At 39.5% G+C, this 27,213-nt stretch overlaps 1 protein-coding gene across 30 annotated transcripts in view; it reads right to left on the bottom strand.

The window, feature by feature from the left end:
- Positions 1 to 27,213, bottom strand: part of LOC101153990 (transducin-like enhancer protein 4) — a 154,881-nt gene that overhangs the window by 123,754 nt on the left and 3,914 nt on the right. For 27 of the 30 annotated variants that reach the window (XM_063696477.1, XM_063696479.1, XM_031014593.3 and 24 more), the window contains exon 4: positions 26,876 to 26,920. The exons of the other annotated variants lie outside the window; for them this stretch is intronic. In XM_063696477.1, the coding sequence (XP_063552547.1) occupies positions 26,876 to 26,920 (45 nt within the window). The remainder of the gene's footprint in view (positions 1 to 26,875; positions 26,921 to 27,213) is intronic. 30 annotated transcript variants of the gene reach the window in all.

Below are 27,213 nucleotides of genomic sequence, written 5' to 3'. Positions count from 1 at the left end.
GGCATGAAAACATTATCTCCTTGTACATCTCCATCAGAGCTCTTGGGTGACTAGGTACACCATTAATAGGCAGTAATATTTTGAAAGAAATCTTTTTTTCTGAGCAGTAGGTCTCAACAACGGGATTAAAATATTCAGTAAACCATGCTATAAACAGCTGTGCTGTCACCTAGGCTTTGTAGTTCCATTTATAGAACACAGGCAGGGTAGATTTAGCATAATTCTTAGAGGCGCTAGGATTTTTGGAATGATAAATGAGCATTGGCTTCAAGTTAAAGTCACCAGCTGCATTAGTCACATAACAAGGGAGTCTGTCTGTCCTTTGAAGATTTGAGGCCAGTCACTGACATCTCTTCTCTAGCTATGAAAGTCCTAGATGGCATCTTCTTCCAATAGAAGGCTGTCTTATTCACACTGCAAATCTGTTGTTTGGTGTAGCCACCTTCATCAATGATCTTAGCTAGATCTTCTAGATAACTTGCTGCAGATTCCACATCAGTACTTGCTGCTTCACTTTGTACTTTCATGTTATGGAGATGGTTTCTTTCATTAAACCTAATGAACCAACCTCTGCTAGCTTCAAACCCTTCTTCTGCAGCTTTCTCATCTCTCTCAGCCTTCATAGAATTGAAGAGAGTGAGGGGTTTTGCTCTGGATTAGGCTTTGGCTTAAGGGAATATTATGGCTGGTTTGAGCTTCTATCCAGACCACTAAAACTATCCCTATGTCAGCAATAAGGCTGTTTCATTTTCTTACCACTGGAGTAGCACTTTTAATTTCCTTTAACTTCTTTTTGTTTGCATTTATAACTTGGCTGTTGGGCACAACGCACCTAGCTTTTGGTCACTGGCTTTCGACATGCCTTCCACTCTAAGGTTAATCATTTCTAGATTTTGATTTAAAGTGAGATGTGAGACTCTTCCTCTCATTTGAACACTTAGAGGCCCTCCCGCGTAGGGTTATTAATTGGCCTAATTTCAATACTGTTGTCTCAGAGAATGGGGAAGCCTGAGGAGAGGGAAAGAAGGGGGAATAGCATGAAGCAGTCAGAACACACACATTAAGTAAGTTTGCTGTCTGATGGGGGCACAGTTCACGGCACTCTAAAACTATTACAGTAGTAACATCAAAGATCACTAACCACAAATCATGTAACAGATAAAGTGATAATCAGAAAGTTTGAAACATTGTGAGAGTTACCAAAATGTGACACAGAGACATGAAGTGAGCACAGGCTATTGGAAGAACAGCTCCATTCAGGGTTGCTACAGCCTTCAATTTGTGAAAAACAGTCTCTGTGAAGCACAATAAAGCAAGACCCTGTAAAACAAGGTATGCCTGTAGCTAAAGCACATTAATATATCAACCATAAAGGAATATCTATCCAGAAAACTTGCTTAAATTCTGATATGGTTTATTTAGCTTCCCATCACACATCTTTTCTGGCATTTAGGATACCATGCTATTCAAAAGAATAATAAATTATCATAGTGCGCAACAAAAGGAAATGCAAATTCATTCTGGACAATTCCTGATGGGTGAATAAATGATTAAAGCTTCCTATCTGAAACCTTGGCAAAATATGTGTTTTAAAGATTATTTTAAAATATAATAAAGGAAATGCAGCTCAACCTCCTTCTTGAGATTATTTATACCAGATTGCTGAACACCTGACCCACTGGACTGATGGATTTGTTAGAAGCACCCTAGGAGAGCACCCTGTATACAGCGTTCATGAGAAATCTCTACAATGTTATCTCGAGTGAACCAACTTGATGATTTTAATAGCCCAAGGAAAGGGCCCACTCATGCGACGGCATCACTAGGTCCACAGAAGTAAAAGGTCAGTTCCTGATAATTCAAGGTGTGGTGGTGGAGCTCAGGAATTATACACACTACAATGTGTAGACGAGTTCGTACTTATTAACCCTGCTCAAAACAACACAGTTAGAGCCAGGCTTGGGAAGCCATGGGCACAGCTGCAGCATGAGGACCCCTAGAGAGAACAGGCTATTCAAATCCCTTCTGAACAAGGTCCAAGAGTTGCTGCAGCATCACGTGTTGAGCAGCAGGCAACCGAACTTGGGATTCCACATACGGATTCTGATACACAAACTGCCTCCCCACTGTCCCTGACAAACCTGTCTGAATACTCTCACACCGTAGGAGGGTTTTAATTATTAGGAAGTTTTTACTGAAATTAATTCCTTGCCTGTTTTTGTGTGTTTTTGTTGTTGGGGTGGTGTACTGCACACAAAGTCCACTACCATTCACTGATTCCTCACTCAAGTTCCTTCAGTGGCTGGGGGAAGCCACCTGAGACAGGCTGAGAAATCAGAAAAAACAAGTCCCCAACCACAGACTGAAAACTCTATAATCAGAAAAATAACAGAATTTTCCCTATAATCAGGCTCACATCCACTTTTGTTTGTTTTCTTCTTTTTTAATACTTGACTAGGCAGGTTGAGAAAATTAAAGGTAAAGCAAACTATTGTGTTCCTATATTCCTAGTTACTTTTAAAATGTACTTCAGGTTGCTTTTAAATTAAATTCTGTAGGCAATTTAAAATATTTAAACAAATGCACCTTAGAAAAAGCCTAAACCACGAATGCATTACTGCCCATGTATTTTTGCCCATTCAACAAATACTTATTAAATACCTACTTACTATTTGTCAGGACTATTGTAGGTGCTGAATGAAGACAGGGGTGAACAAGACAAGTAAATCCCTGCGGTCATGGGGCTCACATCACAGGTGGAGGGAGACAGAAGCAAACATACAAGTATATAAAGAGGAATTTCAGATACTGAGAAGTGCTATGAAGACAAAATTGGGGGTGTAAGAGAGAGCCCTGGGGCAGGAGGTGGCTCTGATTTGGATGACATGATCAGGGAAGGACAAAAAAAGAAGTGACTCAAAAGTTGAGATGTGGCTAAAAACATTTTCTATACCACATGTTGCAGATGTTATTAACAAGTATTACATACATAGAAGTGTCCCTTATCAGACGACCTCACACACTATGAAGAAAGTTAAACAGTTTTCTTTACTGTTGGGTAGCTTAGAGCCTTTCATTTGATAGTGTTCGTTGTACATCTTTGGAAAGGAGCACATTAAAAGCAATTACTACTCAAGCTTCTTTGACTTTGGGACCCTTTCTCGTCAAAATTCGGAGAGGAGATGATATTCTGTGGGAAACACTGAGCTTGTCAGTAGTTTCCAGCCCTGGCCTTACATCAGCATTACTAGTGGACCTTTCACAAACACCCACACCCAGGCCTCACTCCAGACCAATTAACTCACAATCTCCAAAGACAGGACCCTGGCTTCAGTTTTTAAAGCTCCCCAGGTGATTCTAATGTGCAGGCAGGATTGAAAACCATTAAGCTAGAGCACAGGATGCATGCAATAAAAAATAGAGTGGAAAATAAGGACAGAAGAGGTTCACTGGGGTCAGACTATGGAAGGTCTTGAATGCCACACTAAGGGGTTTGAACTTTATTTAGAAGGCAGTAAGGGCCCATCAAGGTCAATTCCTAGGAAAGTTATGATAAGCACCAGACAGGTCAAGACACCACAGTGCATTTCTGTCCTCCATCCTCCTCTTGGCACTGATTATATTTAATGTTGTGGATGGAAAGAAGAGATTTATAACCACAAAACATACCACAAGAGGAAAGATGGAGGATGAAAGATAATTTCAGAATAGGAACAAAATGAATTTCCAAAGCACCTCAGACTTAGGAAATTCAACAAGATGTTTTCAGTTACTGGCTCCTACTCTAAACTAGAAGCTCTGGTAGAAACAGCAGTTCTGAATGCAGAACTGATCTGAACTCGAGGTGTTTATAATCTGGGGGGGAAGATCAAATATAAATAAACACAATAACAAACGCCATGTGTTAAGTGCCCTAGCTACTACACAGAGGAGCCCTGGAAATCTAAGAGTGAGGAGGGGAAGAAAACCCTTCTGGCTTTGGGGAGAGAGTAATGTGAGCCATATTAATTTCATAACTTTCGATTATTGTCTGCTACTCTGCCATATACTGCATTATAGTCTGAAAAAAAACAGTACAGGAACAAGATAGGACTTACAGAGTCCATAATCTAGCAAATGAGACAGACATTGAAACAAATATAGAATGCAGGGTATTTTTAAATGCTTTTTAGAGGACTATTTCCCTGAGTAACTGAGGGTAAAATGAGTCTGACACACAAAGGAGAAGGGGGCAGAGAAAAGGGTAAGACCATTCCCAGCAAAGCCTGCCATACCAGCACGGGACACTGACGTTCAAAGAAAAAAGTGAAAGGGTAGTATCAGCACAAGGTGAAGGTGGAGAAGTAGATCCAAAAGAACCTAGTGGACCAGAATTATCACTATCCAGGACATACCAGTTAGGAGGCTACTGCATTACTCATAGTTGAGTCTTTTTTTTTTTTTTCTTTTTTTTTTGGGGGGGACGGAGTCTTGCTCTGTCACCCAGGCTGGAGTGCAGTGGCACGATCTCAGCTCACAGCAACCTCCGCCTCCTGGGTTCAAGCAATTCTCTTGCCTCAGCCGCCGGAGCAGCTGAGATTACAGGCGCACGCTACCACGCCTGGGTAAGTTTTTTTTTTTTTTTTTTTTTTCAGTAGAGACAGGGTTTCACCGTGTTAGCCAGGATAGTCTCAATCTCCTGACCTTGTGATCCGCCTGCCTCAGCCTCCCAAAATCCTGGGATTACAGGCGTGAGCCACCACGCCAGGCCAGTGAGTCCTTTTAAATATGGTGGCCAAGGGTGTTCACCATCCTAACATTCATGGAACGCTTGCTCTGTGCCAGATATTTCACTTAATGTTCAGAACAATTTTAAGAGGATTACTCTCGTCCCCATTTTACAGATAAAGCCAAAGAATCATAAAGTGGTTAATCTACCATGATCATATAGCTGGAGAAAAGTAAACAAATGCAAGAGTAACTGGGAGTTGATACCAGAAGACCTCATGTTTGACTGGGTGTGGCTAATGAATAAGAGGGAAGGACAATAATCAGCTGCCTCTATGGGTTTCTGGCTTGAGAAATTGGGTGGATGGTGGTGGCATTTCCTCAGATAGGAATCACTAAGCAGGCTTGTGGGGGACTATGTCATTTTGGGACCTGTTGAGTTTAAGTATCTATGAGACATTCAAGGCAAATGAGGACATACAATGGTCTCAGAGGAAGGGTCTGGGCTAGTAGAAAAAAACCCCTGAGATTCATCTACTCAGAGTGAATAAAATTACCTAAATAAAAGGGCAAAGTAAGCAGAGAAGAGGACAGAGCCATATTGGAAATACTGGTAGGATTTTCCAAGGTCAGAGAAGGGCCCCTAAAAAATGACCCAACACCAAAAGGTAGATATAGAAGTAGACCGGGAGGTCCAGCAAGCCCAGATAAGGGAATAGAGAAGGCAAAGGCTGCAGACAAAAAGCCTGGAGACCACCATAGCCTCTAGTATGACAACAAGGTCTGATGGTCAGTGATGGTGACCGTGGTGAGAGCAAGGAAAGGAGGCAGGCTGCACATGGAGAACTAGCAGACTATGTGGCTTCACTAGATTAGACAACCAGGGGAGTACGGAATCAATGATTCCAGTGCGTAAAACCTGGATGATATGGTGCTTCCTACCATTCATTAAAATAGGGAAATCACAGGCTTGTGTCAAGATTTGTTTAGGGGACAATTACAGAAAGGCATGGGAAGAATTCAGAATCAAGTAACAAAGCATTCTGAAAAGAACACCAAATATTACGAACTATACAGCTGTGCAGTCCCAAATCCTGGTGTGACTCTCATTTCTAGACTAGCTAAACCATGACTTTAATAAGCAAACTCCAAAATGATTCTGGACTCCATTTCTATAATCATGAAATGGGAAGAATGGCTGCCCCATATCTGGCTGACAGAAATATTTATGAGGGTAGGCTTACGAATAAAATCCCTTAAGGTAAGTAGTTCTGTTTTAAGACAGAACTGAGATTAGATAGTGCTACAAATTGAGTGGCTGTATTGTTAGGTATCGATTCAAGCTTAGGGCTCTTTCTGTCTCTCAATTAAGAAAGCATCCCTTACTAATTTATACTACACAGGGGAAGGGCTGCAAGGACCATGAGGTAGCTAGGGAACAGATCTAAATTGGGATGGGGATGCCAGACTCACTGGTACAGTGGCAGAATACAAGTGCCTCCTCACTGATTGGAAGGAGTGAGCTCACAGGCCTAGCCCCAGAAAATTTGCTATTTTTCTACTTTTCTTGCACTTTTACCCAGAAAAGACATTCTCAGTATTTATGTTTTGCTACGGGTGAAGGATCTCCCTTCCTCTTTTCTTGGTGAACAGATACTTGCCCTAGATGCAGTGAATTTTATATATAGTAGTAAAGTATAAAGAATATCATCAGGCAGGAGGAGGAGAGGCAGGCTTAATTTTAAAGCTTCTCAGACAATAACATGGTCCTGAAATTTAAGACTACAGAATAAAAATTCCTTGTGACTTACAGAGGTATGTTCTCTTCGATCAAGTACATAGTAAAAGGCCGGGCGCGGTTCCTCACGCCTGTAATCCCAGCACTTTGGGAGGCCAAGGCGGGCGGATCACGAGGTCAGGAGATCAAGACCTTCCTGGCTAACACGGTGAAACCCTGTCTCTACTAAAAATACAAAAAAATAGCATGGCGTGGTGGTGGGCGCCTGTAGTCCCAGCTACTCGGGAGGCTGAGGCAGGAGAATGGTGTGAACCCAGGAGGCAGAGCTTGCAGTGAGCTGAGATCGCGCCACTGCACTCCAGCCTGGTGACAGCAAGACTCCGTCTCAAAAAAAAAAAAAAAAAAAAAGTAGATGGCAAAAAATGAAAAACAAAAATTCTCCCAGAGAATTTAGAAGCACTCAGAAGAATTTAAACAAGTTTTGCATTAACCAAAGCACAAACTGCAGTGCTTCTTACAGCTTCTGTAAGAAGCTACTACTTGTGAACCTGTGTTAACTGCCTTGGACTTAACTATGCTACATACGTCCATACCACCTTGAATTTGATTCTTACCTTTAACCTAACTTGCCTTTAAATTTACTTTTTTATTTTTTAGGCTACATTTTATGAACTTCTACTTCGGTCTATTCTTAAATTATAAAATAACCTGATACAACTTTTGACCGATTAAGTATTCTAAAGCAGAAAGTAGCTAGTTCCCACATTGTTACCAATCAGCAAAAAGATAACGGTTAACTACGTTTAGTTCAATGGAGTTTTTTGTTTTGTTTTTTAAAGATAAAGACATTCTCTATGAAGAAAACAGTGAGTTAATTTTTGCACAAGTAACAAGTACCTTATCTCATTCACCCATCTTTAAGAAATAGTTCACAGACCTGCACCAGTCCATGGACCACTCTCTGAGTGTCACTGCTCCGAAGCAACATTCCCCAATCGCAAACTATAATTTCTTATTGCCTTAGACTTTAGGTGATAGGTATGTTCCTCCAAGGTAACCAAATTCTCCAACACAGCCCTAAGAAATGGAGCATTCCTTAACCTCTTCCCTGGTTTACTTACAGAACCCAAGTGTCTACAGTTGCAAAAACTAGTTAAGGGTGGGTGAAGGCTTAGAATATCAGTTCTTCAGACTAACTACCATTCAGGGGTCTTTCCACTGGGTCATGATGCCTGCCAATGTGAGATTGAGCTGCAGCAAACAAAAATAAAGAACCACAAACTATAAATAGTATTTTCTTATTTCTAAAAACAATTGCCAAGTGATATGGTTAAAGTACAGAGTTAAAAAATGTTACAGCTTAAGTATGTTTGAGCTTTAAGTTGGAGTTTTGCTCCCTTAAACTTATGCTTAATAAATTTTCTGCAGAGAATGTACATGCATGAGAAAAAAATTAAAACAAAATGCACTTCATGATTCTTTTTGCCCATTTACCCCAAAATACAAGAGGTCAATATGGGGAGGGTACCTTACCTGTTGAAGAGAGGAAAGATGACAATACAAAAGCGTAAGTATCTGTTGGAGTGGAGTGAACGAAGAAGAAAGAAATGAAAACCCTCTTCTCTACAGCAAATACAACAACCCACCAGCCACCAGCTAGAGCTGTCAGGCTGTCTAAAGCAAGGTACTATTAAAATGACTTCAATATGAGGAATTGTTTCAAAGATGCATGAATCTCCCCAAAAAAAAAATACAAAACAAAAACAAAAATAAAGATGCATGAGTCTGGATGGAGCTTAAGCAAAGAGAGGTTGCGCAGATAATAAGATAATACACTATCAATCCTAACATACTAAATGTGAGATCTCATTCAAGCAGCACACAGACTTCCATGAACTATATAAACTATACCATGGAGATACAATGTAGAAATGGAAGACATTTTGGAGATGTTTTGGCTCCTTGCTACTCAAAATGTGGTCAGTGGACCAGCAGTATCAGTATCACCTGATCTTTTTGTTAGAAATGGAAAGTATCATGAACCAACCCAGACCTACAGAAACAGAATCTGATTTCAGTGATTTGTATGCACATTGAATTTTGAGCAGCACTGCTCTAGTTCGCTGGTCCTCAACCTTGCTGTACATCAAAATCACCTCTGCAGCTTTTAGAAAAATACTGATGCCTAAGGCCCAGATCAGGGGCCTGGGAACCAACATGTTATAAAAAGTAAAAATCCAGTCCTAGACCCTTGTTTTATGGATGAGGAACTGAGACTCAGAAAAGTTAAATAATTTACCAATGTCACAGGAAGTTACTGGCTGAATTAGGACTAGATTTTTAAAAATATTTAGGATCGTATTGCCTATAAGGAGTTGAAGAAACTGTAAAGTTACCAATAAGTCAATAATAATTTTAAAGATCTGAGGTTTCACTGTATCATTAATTTTTTGTGGTATGTATTTTATGTATCACCCTTTGAACCTTGACTAGAAAAGTATTCTTTCATGAGGGTGACATGATCTCCATCAGACACAGCATATATGATGGAGACACAGGGATGCCTCTGCCTGGTCAGCAGTTAAGGCACAACTGTAGGAACATGAATGAGTTTCTTTCTTTTGCTTTCTAAAATTCATTGAATATTGTTTAATTTTCTGTAATATTATGTTTTTAGCAAAAATACAAAGCACTTCAAAACCATCTTTTAAAGGCCTCAATCTAACTTAGAATGAAAAGTCCATGAACAAGGACAATCACTGTGTTCTGACTGTTTAGAGTTTCCAAGAGTGTAGAACTGATAATTAGCACACCAAGAAAGAAACTTTTGCCACAAGTGCTGACCCTTTTGCTTGCTGATGATTATGTCATTAGATTCAAATTGCCTATAAATTAGTACTAGATACATGGGTGTGTGGTAGGAGGTGTGGGTGGAATGAAGGAAATTAAAAGCTGCGGTCAGACTTGAAAAAAACATCCCATAAAGCAACGTATGTTTCTGACAGTTGAAACAGACTGCATGACAGACAGCAAAACCACATTTCGGTTTTCGTTTTTTTTTGGAATGGATCTGTGGCTTTATGCCACCAAGCAATATTTTGGTTTACCAAAAATGTACTCTATGGCCTTTTTAATTTCATCTTAACTTTCCTTACTATCACTGCTGTTCTCATTCAACCAAGGCAGCTTAAGACAAGTGTCTAAAAGGGGTAAAGGCTGAAAATACAGAATATGCCTCACATTAGGGAGAAAAAAGAAGAAAATTAACCACACACAAATAATTCACATTGACTAAAGCATCTATTGTAATTTCAGTGTTTAGCTCATCAGGGACATAATGAACAATGGGAATAATTATTTCTTTTGAAACACAGTAGTTGCCCAAGACAATTATTGACTCAGCCTTATGTCTACATGAAATTTCTCAACTCAAAAAGGATACACAATCACTGATATCCAGAGTTGTTGGCCAAGTCATACAAGAAATAAAAAATGGAAGAAGAGAATGACTGCAACAAAGAGTTTCAATGATAGACGAATAATTTTGAGTATTCTGTACCTACTTCTAATGTTAAAAATCCTTTACAGATGAAAAAGTTAAAAATCAATTGAATTTACAAATTCCACTATGTCTATATAAAGGTAATGGCAGTAACCGAGCAAAATGACAGAAACTATCTCTGGCTGGGCACAGTGGTTCACCCCTGTGATCCCAGCACTTTGGAAGGATGAGGTGGGCGTGTGGCTTGAGCTCAGAAGTTTGAGATTAGCCTGGGCAACATGGCGAAACACAGTCTGTACCAAAAAATACAAAAATTAGCCGGGTGTGGTGATGAGCATCTTTAGTCTCAGCTATTCAGGAGGCTGAGGTGGGAGGATCACTCGAGCCCAGGAGGCTGAGGCTGCAGTGAGCCATGATCACGCCACTGCACTCCAGCCTGGGCATCAGAGCGAGACCCTGCCTCCAAAAAAAAAAAAAAGAAGAAGAAGAAAGAAGAAAGAAGAAGAAGGAAGAAGGAGAAAGAAGAAGAAGAAAGAAGAAGACAGAAGGAGGAGGAGGAGGAGGAGAAGGAGGAGAGGAGGAGGAGGAGGAGGAGGAGGAGGAGGAGGAGGAGGAGGAGGAGGAGAAGAAGAAGAAGAAGAAGAAGAAGAAGAAGAAGAAGAAGAAGAAGAAGAAGAAGAAGAAGAAGAAGAAGAAGAAGAAGAAGAAGAAACTCTCTTCTACACTCCTACAAACGTCAAATAGTTCCTAAAACACATGCCCACAAAAGGCTGCCTGGCAAAGTCCACTGTGGTATACAGAAGATGTGGAAAGAATCCTTGAGGTTCTTGGAAGGATTATAAATTTGGCAGGAGAGATGAAAGTAAGGTGATGAACGAAAGCAAAAGAAGCAACAAACTCATTCATTCCCTCCTCCTCTTCCTTCTTTCACTCCCTCCTTCCTAGGTACCACACCTGGCAGCATTATCAACACCAAGTTCTCCCCTTCTAAAGTATCTTTTTCTATCAATGAATGGTACCATGACTCTGTCCCTCTGCAGACATCAATGTCTTAGGGCCTTTCCTCCTATGCATTTCCATACTCCTCATCCAATGAAATGTCAAGTCATAGGGATTCCTCCTTACCAGTTCTACTTCCCTAGTTCAGACTTCACCTCCTCCACCCTGTCCCTCTCCAGTCACGCCCCTCTCCACTCAGATCGTTTCAACAACATTCACTGACATTTGTTCTCAGGCCTCATGCTAGCTGCTGAGCAAATTAGCAAAACAGATATGGTCCCTTGACCAACTACTGATTAATCTCCCCCTTTGCTTTCTTTTTATAGCCCAAGCACTACCACCAGCATTCAAGGCCTTCTATAATGCATCCCAAACCTATCTTCCCAATTATTCTCTCCTCTACCACTCAATAAAGCTGGAAACACTAAACACAGCCTGAATATGCACAGCAGTTTCCAGTCCCTGTGGCTTCCACTTGGAATCCTACCCTTTCCTTTCAACCTGCCTAAGTGCTCCCCATCCTCTGAGGTCTCACTAAACTGTGCCCACCTCCTCTGTAACAGCATCCTTAATCACTCAAGGAGCCAGAAAGACCCCCTTCTCTTCCACCTATGTCACAACTGTGTATCCACTGCACTGCTTTATATTTTTTACAGTGGTCCAAACGAAGTAAAAAGACTAGATTCTCCATGGAGGCAAGCCTCCTACCTTTCCTAACTGCTAGCCCTCAAAGCAACCTGCACATAGTATGAGGTTAATTAACATTAGCTGGATGAAAGAATAAGAGCCTTTGCATTCCCTCTGAGGTGACCAGGACTACTGGCTCTTAACCAAGTAACCCTCCCAATGAAAGAATAAAACAATCTCATGAAGATTAAGTTACTTTTTTCATGTTTAAGTATTTAGGTTATAATCTTCTTAACCTTTATAATAAATCCAGTTCCAGGTATTTCAATTTGAGAAGCTAAATATTTCAGTTTAGAAAGTTAATTTGCACGGTGAGCCTCAAACAGAAAGAAAGTGGCAAAAAAGCATGATTCAAAATGTAAAATCAAGTATCTTAAGAAAGTGGGATTTGTAAATCTAATCTGGGAAGAAGGCATAAATAGCACCTCACAAGTGTGCATCCTAAACTGATGCAAAATAACCTAAAAATTATTGCTTAGATTATAAGAAAACCCTCCTATCAGCTCTGCTTACAACTAAAGCAGGTCTTTACTATGAGCCTCCTAGGCTAGCCATACGGAGCCTTTGGAAATGAGCTCCCATATTACAAAAGAAAGGTTTTTGTACATAATGTACTTTGCCTGCCGCAGCCTCTCCTAAATCTGACACCTCTGAAATATAAGGAGAAAACTTACAAGCAGCATCTCCTAAATCTGACACCTCTGAAATGTAAAGAGAAAACTTACAAGCAAGTCGGGTGCCAAAGTTTACCTCCCCATGCCCAGAACCTAGAGAAGAGTGGAAGCTTAAGAAGCACACATTGGGCCGGGCGCGGTGGCTCACGCCTGTAATCCCAGCACTTTGGGAGGCCGAGGCGGGCGGATCATGAGGTCAGGAGATCGAGACCATCCTGGCTAACATGGTGAAACCCCGTCTCTACTAAAAATACAAAAAATTAACCGGGCGTAGTGGCGGGCGCCTGTAGTCCCAGCTACTCGGGAGGCTGAGGCAGGAGAATGGCGTGAACCTGGGAGGCGGAGCTTGCAGTGAGCTGAGATTGCGCCACTGCACTCCAGCCTGGGCGACAGAGCCAGACTCCGTCTCAAAAAAAAAAAAAAAAAAAAAAAAAAGAAGCACACATTGGAATTTTGGGGACACAATTTCTCCGTTAAGAAGCCCAAACAAGTGTTTTGTCTTCCCCTAGCTCACCCAAAAAATGTTCAAGCAAACAAGCAGCTACAGAACTGCTATTGTTTTTTCACTAGCCACTTTAGGTTGACTATATTTTTGGGGGGTTAACCAAGGTAGACAGAGGTAAAACCACATTTCCAAACAGTTCTCTGTCCCCCGCAAAATCAAAAGCCTTTAAAACAGCCACCCACATTCATAGCGCAGCATAGTGAAATTTGTTGGGGGAAAAGAAGTCCAAGTAAAACAGGTTCACTGATCAGCGCCCACACATTCAAAAATAAAAACGAACCCATATTGTGGACTCAGGTTACTTACAAAACTCAAGGTTCCATTTTGTGTATTACAGTGTGATCAGGACATGACAAAGACAAATATAATGTACTTTGCCCTAAAGAGAAAGAGCAGAAGGGCTACTTTGCAATAAGATCTGCCCTAATGCCTCAGTTGGGTAGAATCAGGCCAGAAACGTCATGTTGAATTCTCAGGCGCAGCCCGGTCTATCATATACATCTTGGTAGCAACCAGACTGGTGTCCCAGGAGAATGGTTAAAATGACTGAGAATGCCCAGCATGGACAAAGGAAGGCTAATAAAGGGCAACACTTCTGAAAAACCTAGACAAGGAGTAAGACTAATTCTAGTGACTTCGATGGGGGACAGGACTAATGGGCCTCACATAAAGAAATTTCTGCCAATCCAATACCTCCACTGAAAATGTCTTCTGCCTTGCGCAGTAGTAGCACCACAAAGGTCTGGATGTTTTCAGTGGAAATCAAGCTGATTTCCAGTGAGAAGCTGAACTTAAGTGTGAAAAGTCCCTCCCACCGAGAAGGTTTATCACGGTCCCTTCTTTAGGAAAAGGAAGATTACAAAGGATCATGTAATATCTCTATTCAGAACTTAACTACCACCAACCCCACTCTGCTTATCATCATGGGAAAGGGAGGAAAAAACCTGAAAAGGTTAAGTACGTTTAAAGGATTCTCTCAAATTGACTTAACTAGAGAAGCCAGACAATGCTCATACTTGGCCTTTCTCTACTCAAAGAGGTCATTATGCCCCAAACCTATAACTCTCCAGGCCATAAAAAGGCAACAGAATTTAATAATATTTTCATCTCTCTGGAGCAGAGTTTCTGAGTGTTGGCACTACTGAGATTCTAGGCCAGCTAAGTCTTTGTTGTAGAGGGCTGTCCTGTACATGCAGATGTTCAGCAGCATCCCAGACTCTACCCACTAGATGCCAGTAGCACCTCCAAGTTGTGACAACCCCAAATATCATCACATTGCCAGACATCCTCTGAGGAAAGGAACTGCTCCAGTTTGCAACCACTGCTCTAGCACAGTACCTCCCTAATTCTTTTGTTTGGGTTCCAGTTTCCTCATTGAACCAGTAAGGGCTATGGATTCTGCCCCCACAAAAAAGGTACACAATTATGCATATAAATTCCAGAACTATATAGAACCTTTCAAACCCAGCCAAGAACCTCCATCTCTCCTCCACCCCAGGCAGGCACTCAAAAGTTTACAGTTCCCTGAACATTCCCATGTGACACGTGGTTATAAAAGAAGGTGCCATGCCTGTTTTAGAAATCTCACAGTCAGAGGTACAAAAATATCTAGAGGCCTGTGGTTATCCAGCCAGGGACAAACAGTAGAATCTGTGATAAAAGATGAATCAATGAATGAGTCCACTAATCTAGTGTGTTAATTTGCAAAACAAAAATAAAACAAAATACCCAAATGATACCAGCTATTATTTTCAACATTTAAGCTCACTGTGTACAGAACACAGAAGCAAACGATTTGTTTTTTCATTTACAAAACAAGGATAGGCCAGGCGCGGTGGCTCACACCTGTAATCCCAGCATTTTGGGAGGCCGAGGTGGGCGGGATCACGAGGCCAAGAGATCAAGCCCATCCTGGCCAACATGGTGAAACCCCGTCTCTACTAAAAATACAAAAAAGTTAGCTGGGAGTGGTGGTGTGGGCCTGTAATCCCAGCTACTCAGGAGGCTGAGGCAGGAGAATCACTTGAACCCAGGAGGCGGAGATCACAATGAGCCGAGATCGCGCCACCCCACTCCAGCCTGGCAACAGGGCGAGACTCTATCTCAAAACACACACAAGGATAAACAAACAAAGAAGTTTACCATAGTCACTTATGAGACATTTATTGCCAGTGGTTCAAAACCAGAATGTAGGCTCTCAAGCCAGAATGCCTGGCCTTGACACCCCTACTCTGTAACCTACCAGCTATATATAACCCTGGGCAAATTTCTCAGCTTCTCTTTACCTTAGTTTCCTCATACACAATAAGGATAATCAGATCCCTTCCTCAAAAGATTACAAATTAAACAAATTAATACATCTGAAGAATTTAGTGCTTTACCTGGTATCCAGTGGGCACTCGATAAATTTTAACTGCTCTTATTATCACTAACACTTGCCGCCCAAGATATACATATGAAAAATCTGTTAACTATATGTACTTACTGATGTGCTCTTAACCTATAGAAGGACCAGGAAGATGCAGCTACAACTGCAAAAAAAGCAACACAGCAGATGGTTCTAGGTTGTGAAACACTGGCAATATTAGGATTGTTTTAGCTGTCCACACAATAGCCTAACATTGCTCAAAGTGAGATTCTACAAAAATACAAACACAAAAACAAAAAAAAACCTGGCTGTATTTCCTCTTATAAAAATTATCTTAAAACTTAACTTACTAAAATGGCATGCCTATAGTACCAAGCAATGAAAGTAGGGATGAATTTTATTTTTAAGCTGGTCATTTAAACATCATATGATGTTAAGAGTTGAAAGATATCTTAGAAATAAATCATCTGGCAAAGTATGAATCCAATTCTAAATTTTAAAAATGCCAATCAGCAGCTCAAGGACCTGTAGCAGACTGAGATAAGAACTCCCACTCTCTGATTGCCTATCTAGGCCTTTTTTGCTCATCATAAAGCCAGGCCCTCCCTAAGCACTCAGAAACAAAGACAGCTTATATAAAGGTGGCTGATACTCAGAATATGTGATGCTACATGAAATGCAATAAAATGAAAAAATTAAACCATTCCTTTAGCTGTTCCATCATTCATTCATTCATTTCTTCTACTATATTCCAGGCATTGTTTTAGGTGCTAGTGGTACAGCAGTGAACAAAGCATATTCTTCTGTATACAAAAATATAGTCAGAATGAATAAGGTATAGTGTTTGACAGCATAACAGAGTGACTACAGTCAACAATAATTTATTGTACATTTAAAAGTAACTAAAAGAGTATAACTATAAAGTTTCTAATCCACACAAAAAAAGGGAAATGCTTGAGTTGATGGGTAGTCCATTTACCCGAATGTGATTATTATATGCTGTATGCCGGTATCAAAATAGTTCATTTACCCCATAAATACATACACCTACTATGTACTCTCAAAAATTAAAAATAAAAAAATTTTTTAAAACCAAAACCACATTCTTCCTTTTTGGAACTACACTTTAATGAAGGAACCTGATCTCTACTGTGTCTTTGATTTATAAACTCCAAAAGGCCAAGATTAAACATTTCTCCCTTCTTCTATTTATGATTAAGTCATTTATTTACAATGAATTTATCTTCCCTAAGGAAAGGATCCCTGATGGGACAAAGCAAGAAAGTCCTGAGGATTTGAGATGTCAAGCTCACTGTAAGCTACAGTTTACAGACACGCTTTACCTCAAGCCAGAGAAATTGACACCTACATTAGATTCTGGAAGAGTAACCCCCGGAGCTAATTACACAACAGGTAATAAACTGCTACATAGCCCCTTTGCACATCTTTGGAAGAAAATTATTGGATCACTTTATAATTCACACAATTTCAGAAGTCACACAATTTTCTTTCTTTTTTTTTTTTTGTGACAGAGTCTTGCTCTGACGTCAGGCTGGAGTGCAGTGGCGCGATCTCGGCTCACCGCAACTTCTGACTCCCTGGTTCAAGTGATTCTCCTGCCTCAGCCCCCCGAGTAGCTGGGATTACAGTCACGCGCCACCACACCCAGTTCATTTTTAGTAGAGACAGCGTTTCACCATGTTGGCCAGGACAGTCTCGATCTCCTGACCTCATGATCCACCCACCTCAGCCTCCCAAAGTGCTGGGATTACAAGCGTAAGCCACGTGCCCAGCCAAAGTTTTCTAATATATGCCAAAGGAAAAGTACAAAAACTAATCACTTTAAAGACATACTGATATATTTTATGTTATATATACTTTTATATTACATGTTTTATGAAAATTGCTCTACTTCTGTGTCATCATTACTTTAGCCTGAACGCTGGCCATAAGAGAATCAGTGAATTGTAAACCACCTACTAATTAAGTGAAGAACTTTGTCATCTAACATCTGCGTCTCACTGTGTTCATCCACAGGACAGGGGGAATGCTTTATTATTGGGGTTTACATGAAAAAAAAGGATGAGAAAGTACCTTATAAAAAATAAAGTATTAATATTATATAAATATACATTTCTACTCCTAGGTAACTTTGGATTTTAAAAATTCTGAAGATAAGTGCTAAAAGAGACTTTCTAAGACTGAAAAAAAAAAATTCAATTTCTGTTCACTGGGTCACAGCAACAAACCAAACTGAAATGGTCATTTTAACCAAAAGAGCTAAAAGAGATCTGGGCGTTCACTTACACCCTAAGTTAAAGATGAGAAAAGCGTGGCCCTTAAAGGTACAGTACTCAGCAATATCACAAAGCTGGTGACTAGCAAGGCCAGAACTAGAATCTGAGGCTCTGGAATCAGTCAAGCATTTGGGGGAAGGTAGTAAGTATGCTGATGGTGGAGTATTCCAAACATATCAACTGGAATAAGGCAGAAATATCTATCATATCAGCGTTCTGACCTTGAGTCAAACCCAAGATCTCTTTTTACCGGCTAGCTGATTTCAAGCAAGCTATTTAAGCTCTCTGTGTCTCAGCCCCAACATATGTAAAATGGAAATAATACTACTACTATAATCTCATAACATTGTTGTAAGAATAAGTGAAATATTATCGACACGATAAGCAATCTAAAATTGCTTACTGTTATGATTACTATTCTTTCAACAACGTTATACTATCTCTACTAATAAAAAAAATTAAGACATTTTCAAAATTCCTTGTCCCTTGAAAAGAACTAAAAGCTTGCATTTTTTACTGATTTGCAGGGAAGTTAGCTAAACACACAATATAGTCAAGATCGATATTGCTCCACATTCATTCAAACCACAGGTACACAGACCTATTAATAGTAAAAGAATTCTTCAGATAAACACTGACTAGTGATACAGTGACGTTCAAACTGAATTTTAAATTCTGTTTGGAATGATTCATGTTTTCATCTTTAAAAAGGCAGACTCAACATACTAAAATACATACATTCTACTTTAGCTATACTAACTTGTTCCTCAAAGGCACAGCAAGTTCGGTTGCTTTTGCTTCCTCTTTCCAAGTGTCACTTTTCCACAAACTAGTAGACAACACAGACGTAAGTATGCCGGAGATTCAGTATTTGTTATCTATCTTGCAACCTAATATACCCTTAAAAATATTAAATCACACATATTCTTGGCTAGCTCTAACTGCTATTCTCTCATTCACCAAATATTTTATTGCGCACCAGCATCTACTATGCGATAGGCACAGTGCTCAACACCGGGTACACAGCAGTAAACAATAAAAGCTCCTGTTTTCATGGAGCTTACAATCTAGCACGAGAGAGACAGGAAACAAACAGGTAAGTATCTAACACAGTGTGTTTGCATGGTACAGTTCAGGAATGCCAGATAGCCAGTTTTATGAAGCACTTTTCTAAAAGTGGACCTTGGCTTTATATTTCAATATTGCTGATCCTAGACTCCCTTTGGGCAGGGCAGAGGCAATGAGAGGGTAGAGGGGAGGGGAGGGAGGAGCTGTCCTCAAACACAAACACAGATCAGATCTCTCACTAGAGATGACGGTGTAACACTCTTGGACTGCCAGTAGCATCACTATGCTCCTCATGTTGCAGAAAGCCAAACACATCATAGAAACAAGCATGTTATTTGCTGTTTGGAAACAGCATGGTCAGCAAAGGGAGCCCTGGAAGGGAAGTCAAGAAACCTACTATTTCCTCTTCTGCCAGTGACTCTCACTATGCAACCTCAGGCGCATTCGCTGACCTGCGTGAACTCTGGTATCTCCACCCCCGTGCTGATCCTCCCTGACTGTGACACTGGGCTAGTCTCTTAAGCCCTTAAGCCTCAGTGTCATCTATTAAAGGAGGCCAGTAGAATGACACTGCTTGGCAAACTGTTGGGTACTCCACTGACAGAAGCTATTTAAATAAATACATGGATCCAAGCTTGCTACCTGCTTCACAGAACATAAGGAACATTAAAGAGAACATATAAAATGCCTTAAGCTCTCTGTAAAGAAAGGGTGTTACAGAGTACTAGTGCTTATAATTTCTACTATGACTATTCTTTCCAGTTATATTTTCTTGCAGTTTCAAATTCAATAACCAAAATCATCCACAGACCTTCAGAAACAGAATACATAGATCGAAAATTAAGGACAGAACCCGAATTACAATAATAATAATAATAATGAGTTAAATAAGCCTGCTAAGAAATCAAAAAGCCAATATCCCCCCTCCTCCTTCCCCAACCTCTCACTTTGCCTAAGTTGCTGCAAGCAACAGGGCCCTGCAGAGGTCCGAAGCACACCACAGCCAGCCCAGGTTGGGGATAGAGTATTGTCTTGCACCGGGAGAGAAGTTATCCTTTCATTCCGTGAAACGCAGAAGCTGCCTCCACCATACAATTCTTGAAATGTGTGTGGGCAAATCCTCAAAAGAGATGACAGTGCGATCCACTCACCAGAGGACAGAGTACCTAAGGGGTATCCCAGAGTATTTCTCTTCTGCTTATTTGATGAACCAGCTAAGAAAATCCACACCCTGCCCATGTGTCACCCCTGGATGGAATAAGGGTTACACGTGCAGCTCTCCAGGGATAAGTTTTGGCTCAATGATATAGAAATAGCAACAGCCTGGCATAAATGCTGGGTAAGCTCCAATGAAAACAGAGAGGGTATATAGATTTGTGGTGATGAATGCCAGCTAAATCCCTCTCCATAGATAGAAAACAACTACCACTGAGAGCTATTACTAAGGCAAAGACAAAACAGCTCTAACTCTTGCTTCTGACTAAAACTTCTGAGGCCCTTCCTCTTTAGAGTAATAATTTCATAAACTGTTTGCAGTATACTTACTTTGAACAAGTCCTAAGCCTTGCAAACTGTCATTATCAGTGTAAATACTCCATTGCCCATGCCTAAATGTGCTGCCCCCGTGCTTCTCTCCAACAGCCCAGCTTACAAAACTGGTAATAACTTAGCTAGTATAGGACCACTGAGTCTACCACCATTGCTGGAACGCTGGAGTCGTTTTAAGAGGGTGTGTAGAGGGATCAAGAAAGTGCCTTCTAGAACTCACATCCCTGTCCCTCTTTTCTCTAGCCACCAAATACATTATTGCTGTCCAGAAATGGTAAACCAAACCATCGAATCACATCAAAGGCAAAAAAAAAAGAAAAAAAAGCCACATTAAAAACAAACACAAATAACTTATAAATGCATTTTTTAAACATTTAATTCCCAACTGGTTTCCTCTACCTATCTTATAACACAAGAAAAAAAAGAAGAAATAAAAAAGATGTATTCTAGGAAAGCAAAGATTAAATGAAGAATGTGAAGAACAATGGGCTGGTGCCTGTACTGTCTCCTTCACCAGTGCTGCAACAGCACCTAGAGATGTAGCTCATTAGTCCGGTCCATCACTCCTACACAGCTCAAAGTGATATATACCTAGATACAAAGAACTTTGCCCATCAAAATAATAAATAAAAATAAATAATATCCAGCAGGGATTAAGGGGCAGTGAAAAGGAACTATCCTTTTGTTTGAATGCTGCAAAGAAATTCTTTTAACAGTAAAAGCAAAACGTCTGCCTTCATTTAAAACTGAGTTGTGTGATTTCCTGCATCTACGAACCTTCTTTCTAAACTACAAAGAGGCTACAAAACATCATATTTTCCCCTCCCAGCTTCCCCCTTCAAAAGCCCACAAGATGGTGATTAACAAACAGCCCCTTGTCTGTAGGCACTCTCATAAGCCACAGGAAAAGATAAAAGTTAAAGAGAAGAACAAGTTTGTAAACAAATGAGAAATAGGTTGCCTAGGGAGGAAGCAAATTCCATCTTGATAAGCAAGCAGCTTTCCTAGCCCATATGTGGGAGATTCCGAGTGAAAGCAACCTCACCTTCTCACCCACTGAAAGCAGTCTGGAAGCAGAGGGCAGGCTGAGCCATCCATGGACTCTAGGCAGTTGCAGAGAATCCCCCAACTCAAGAGGTTCTGCGTATGAGCCTAAAGTTCAGGGACTCTCTATTTCAGGAATGAACTGGGGCCTGAATCTCTAACCCATAGCAAACCCATCTCCCAGGAGATATCCTCCCACGTAAATTTATTTGAAGTCCTGAATCCACCAACTATTAGCTGTATCACCTTGTGCAGAGCTGACCCTGTTTAATCAACTTTTGATTGGATATAATCCCTGTCTTAGGATCATTATGAGAACTAACGATAAGAATTTTGGCAGTGTGCCCAGACCAGTGGTAAGCGTAAGCCAGATATATAATAAATGTTTACTTCTATTGAAAGGAAATTCCAATTTCACTCAAGAATCACTGCCTTAGGTGAAAAATCCAGATATCCTCCTATGATATCTCTAGAAAGACAAAAGAATCCATCATGGGAGAAGGAAAAAGGGAACTCCCCACAGTATTCGGAAAACACGCACCCTAAAACATACACACACCATAACAGGTTAAATTTCATCCTCCAGATCTGCTTCCCGAGCAGGTGCTGTGATAAGTAAAAGGACAGACAGGTCACTGGGTCCTGCCCAAGGTGCTTACACTTACTTATCAACTGCCCTAATACTAGACCTTCTGAAGGGTTTTGGGAAAAAATCTAATTTAAAACCTACACTCATTTAGATTTACTAAACAGGAGTAAATGAAGTTGGCCTCCTATTTTAAAATGCCCAAATGAGAGGTAAAGGGGAAAAAACACCACCAATACCCTTCACTCCGTTAACATTAATTGTGGAATATTATCAGCATGTAAATAATCTTAAATTAGAAAAGGTGGCTTTAAACCTTAATGAAAACCAAAAACACAAGAACCCTTCCCACCCCCACACACATAGTCTTGTAATTGTATCTGAAGTTTATGCAGACATCAAAATTTCACTTGTCATCTTTAAGATTTTATAATCTAGTAGTATCCACCCACTATTCAGGCCCTCTAGATTGTTATTTCCTAATATTTATGAAGCAAGATAAAGTTCTGTCAGCAAAATCTTCATTTATTAGTTACTTTCAGCTAGAATACCCCATCTTCCATGATAGTTCACTCTCATTATTATACAAGAGTTCAATTATACCTATTTCTGAAAAAAAAAAAAAAAGGCACTGGGTAAGAACATAACAGACACATTTGTGCCTCCATACTAAAACACCTACTCCTCCATCTACTCTTCTAAATCTAAGAGTACACAAGAAGACAGAAGATGTGCAAAAAACTGGCAAGGTTGAAAAAAAAAGTTATCATAAGGGAAATCTGGTCTAAAATGAACTTTCAACAAACTCCATAGCAAGCAGTGTCCCCAAATAAATTTACTGCACCCTAGATTCAAGTACACTCAAGGCTAGAATGTCATGCCAGTCATATATTACTTCAATCTCAATAAATCTCTTCTTACTCTCCAAATCCTAGCTGCTTTCTAAAATAGTTCACTAAAAAACACCAACCTAATTAACAACAGCTTCCTCTGCAACAGTGGCCTTGATTTCACTTATTTACACATTAACTGCAGCCTGCTTTTGGCCAATCCAGTCTATTCTCTGTACCATGCCGAGCCTTTTATCTGCCCTGGACAGCATTTTCTCCAGCAGATGAAGTAGATGCCGATTGATTTGCTGTCGAGCATGGTAAATTAATAGCAACAAATTGCTGAGGGCCCGTCTCGCTGCTCCACCATGCTTCGGCAGTTTTGCTTTATTTGCTCCATGATGGGCAGCAGTCGGCCTCTTCAAGTCAATTTCTTCTTAACAACCTGCAATACTTTTCAATGGTGAAAATAGAGCTGTTCCTTGTAAGTCAGAAATCAATATCTTATTGCCCTTAGAAAATGCTAAACAAGCAGTATTGGCAATCCACTTGGTACTAGAGGGTATCAGATATAATGCAAATCCATACTGCTTCCCTCCTTGTAGTTATTACAGTTTGCTAAAAGGTTCCTAATGTCATTTATCATCATTTACCATCGACCAAAGAGGCTATGATTATGATATCCTATCAGCTGGCAAGGCCCTTTCATTTCTATTCAATTAATATTTCAGCAGCACTCAAATGGTTGTGGCCCAAGTCTCGTAATAAAATTTACATGGCTTTAAGTGAAACAGGAGTTTTCTTGCTTTGATTAAATATACATATATATATACACACACACACACACAAATACACACACATATAAAAATACACACATAAAACATACATAAATGCGCAGTACTTACTTTCAGATTCTATGTGTTTTAGATTTCTAAAATTTCCTGATGATTACTAAAATTCAAATGAAGAGGCTTTCACATTGTAGAATACTAACTATAAGGAAGTCATAGATGTTCTCATGCTCCCCTTTTCAAAAGATGGTATGTTCATCTCCATTTATAGTTCCTATAGGTTGAATTCACATACCTACTGTTCCTAATCTATATCCAATACTCACTTTTTAGAATGGTAACCACTGCTGTCAGAGTCCATCAGTGAGGACTTCTTTAATGACAGCATTACAGGTGAAAGATGGGAACAAGCAGCATTTAGTAATGCTATCAACTCCATGCATCACCCCACTGTGCCATTTAGAAGCCACCAACCCATTTAGAAGCCACACTGTATTTACAAAGAAGAACAATCAGCAAAAAAACTTAACAACTAAACCCTGGGTCAGCTGTCTCATACAAAACAAACAAAAACCACACACTTAGGGAAATCCTTAGGGAATAAGGGCCTATGTTCTTTCATTTTTAAAAATTCCATTTTGAAGACGTCACACTAAAACATGTGCCATTTCTAACCATGTCCTATTTGTCATCTTCACTTTTATGCTAGAACTTGAGACAATGGCACAGCATTAATTCCCATTATAGCCTAGAATACTTCATCCTTTTTTTTTTGCTTCATCTGCTTAGCTCTACCAATCCTAAAGATTACCAGAAATTTAGATTCATATTTTATGTTCCAATTCCATGTCATGTCACCAAGTTCCCCTTTAAAAAAAAAAAAAATCCACTAATTCTACCAGACTAATGCTATTTACTCAGTTACCAAAATTTAAATTAATTATGTTCTCAAACATAATTGTTAAAAATTGGCAACATTATGCAGGCTTAATTAAGATTAAATCCAATTTACTAAATGTACTTTAATTGGTACTAATTACATTAGCTTTCATTTCAGAATGACAAATTCCCCATAGGTTTCATTTTATAGTTCTCTATCAGAATCAACACAGGGTGACTGATGATGAGCACCACATAGAAAGGGTAGGAGGGAGAACACCGACCTTCACCCTGTTTGTCTTTGCTTCATACTTTTATCTTTTTATCAGTTTGCTAAGTCACAGAGCCATGACTCCATCACAACCACCATTTTCTGTTCCAATGAAAAATTTCTCTAAAAATAAATATTCTGTGGCTAGCAGCAGCCAAGAAGAACAGGAACGTTAACCAAAAAATACACAAAGGTTTCAAATATCAGGGCCACCAATTACTAGGGTACTTCCAAGGGCTCCCGGGACTCCTACTCTTGAACCCTTCGAGACACAAATCTAATAAGTGAATAAACCTAACCCGATCTTGAGAACTAGGCCCAATTATGCCGCAGGGCAACTTCCCTGCATTATTGCTGCTTTCCATTACAAGGGTATCCAGCGAGTACATCTGGAAGGGAGGCTAAGAGGAACTAAGGCTGTCTGCCTAGGAAAACAAATAAAGACAGATATGCCTCTATGCTTAAGGGGGAGAAAGAAAGAAAATATAATAAGTAGGTGGTTTGCAGGGCTGTCTGTATTTCATAATGTGATAAACTGCCCTCAGGATTCTTGATATGATTGAATTTAAAAGGAAACGAAAAAAAGGGAAAATGTACTGTTCTCAATTTTAAATGGATGGCATTTGAGGCTAGCTGGACAAGAAGATGACAGAATTATAGCGGTATAAAATGTGTAAAATTAAGGGATTTCACATACCCCCTCGAAAAAGAAATACATACAGCCAAATACAAGCTATGTGCCTCTTAGAAATGTAGATGGTACAAGGAGACCTGGAAACTAAGTGGTTAGGGTAAACAAGACACAGAAGGAGAAATAATCATCTGGTCCAATCTTTAAAAAGACACTAATTAATTTTGGGGAGTGGGTTGCAGACAAAAAAAGAGACATACACAAGATCCAGACCTCAAAGGAAATGTAATGAGATAATTAACAAACAATATCTCTCATGTAATTTATTCCTGTAAGGTAGAACTAAGAGAAGTCCATCCACAAGATTGAACAGATTTTGTTTAAGCAGAAGATATTTACATTACTAATCTAAACAGAAATGACAAAGATGCCAAAATAAGAATTTAATTTCAACAGGCCATTCAAACTATACTATAATGCTAATATTGACATAACCAAATAGCATACAAAGTAAAACAGTATCTGAAATTAAAAGTCCTCAATGTAAGCAACGTCTCATTTTTTTCCAACTTTTTGTTTTCAAATACTATTCATCAGATTGCCTTTATTGTCTAACAGCCATCTTTTAAAGATCTACTATCTGGGATGTTCTGAGCATGTAGAAAATAACTATACCCAAAAAGGAATCCATAAATAGTGAAGGCCTAATAGTATGTGCTCATTTCATATTTTCTCAACTTAGAAAGTAATGACATCCACATTGACCATAAATAGGAAATGAAAAGCAATAAGTTTTCCCTTGTCTTTTTCCCAGCAGGCAAACACATACACACCTATTCTGAAATGGCTGATGAGACCTGAAGTGCTTCCACTAGGAGATCACTAAAACTAAATGCTTCCTAGAGGAATTACTATTGCCAAACAATATTTATATATATATATATATATGTATGTATATATATTTGTGTGTGTATATATATAGATAGATATACCCGCTATTATTCTTCTGTCTAGGAAATTTAAGCCAAACCATTTTATTCAGTCTCCCGCATAAAAAGAAGACTGTTTGAGTTGTATCTCTCAGTGCTTTCTGACTAATCATTTTTTTTTTTTCTTTTTTTTGCTACTGAACTAATTGCTAGATTTCAAGACCCAATGTTGAACCTTATCACATCCTCCTATCAGGCTCATTTACTCTGTACAAATTTTGGAAGTAACGGTTATAGGTCTTGGTAAGACCCAACTAAGTAGCCTCAGGGGACCAGTACAAGGATTTTACATCAATTTCTTTTGTAGCTCCACAGATTTCATTTTCATCCTCCCAGCTCACCCTCTATCCATTCTTTCACATCAAGCCAACGAAGGCGCCACACAATTTAATTTTACTGTTTAATATTTTCCAAGAAAAGCTCTTTCACAAGACAAGTTTGCAATGCCCAAAATACATAAAGCAACTCTTCCAGAAGAATAACAAGAGGATTTTAAAATTTAGCATCCTGCTTTTGAAAGTGTACAGAGTTTAATACGTATTCAGATTTTTAAAATAACATTTTTAAATTATAAAAATTAGGATAATATGAAAGAAAGATGGGGAGCCACACATGAAAAAACAGCATTTTCTTCACTACCCAGACTTTTAAATAGAGGTAGCCACAACGGCTTGCAGAATAAAACTGCAAAACACACAATGTTCTTTTCATAGTGTACCAGTATTACTGTCATTTAAAATGGTTATAAAGAAATAACTTACCTGCTTGTGCATTTCTATATTCAACCCATAGGACATTTCATAATACTGTCAAAGAAGGAAAAGCAATTAAATGCATGACTTTCATCAAACAATCTCCCTAGTTTGTTCAAAATGCCCCAAGTAAATCTGAAACAAACATAAAAGCCTCACCTAAACCAGCATCTTCATATGACCTACGCCAATAAATCAAGAGCCCATCACTATCTTTAACCACCTTAAGACACAAATTCTAAGAGAAAACACACAAAACTAAGAAAAATTAAATTCAAACACAGCATTCTTAACATCTCCAGTTTCTTTATACATCCCAAGCAGATGCATCAAAAAAGTCTGATGAA

This window comes from Gorilla gorilla, chromosome 13 (assembly GCF_029281585.2).
Source record: "Gorilla gorilla gorilla isolate KB3781 chromosome 13, NHGRI_mGorGor1-v2.1_pri, whole genome shotgun sequence".
Classification (NCBI taxonomy): Eukaryota; Metazoa; Chordata; class Mammalia; order Primates; family Hominidae; genus Gorilla; species Gorilla gorilla.
Note: the sequence above shows the minus strand (reverse complement) of the source record. Positions and strands in the feature narration are given on the sequence as shown.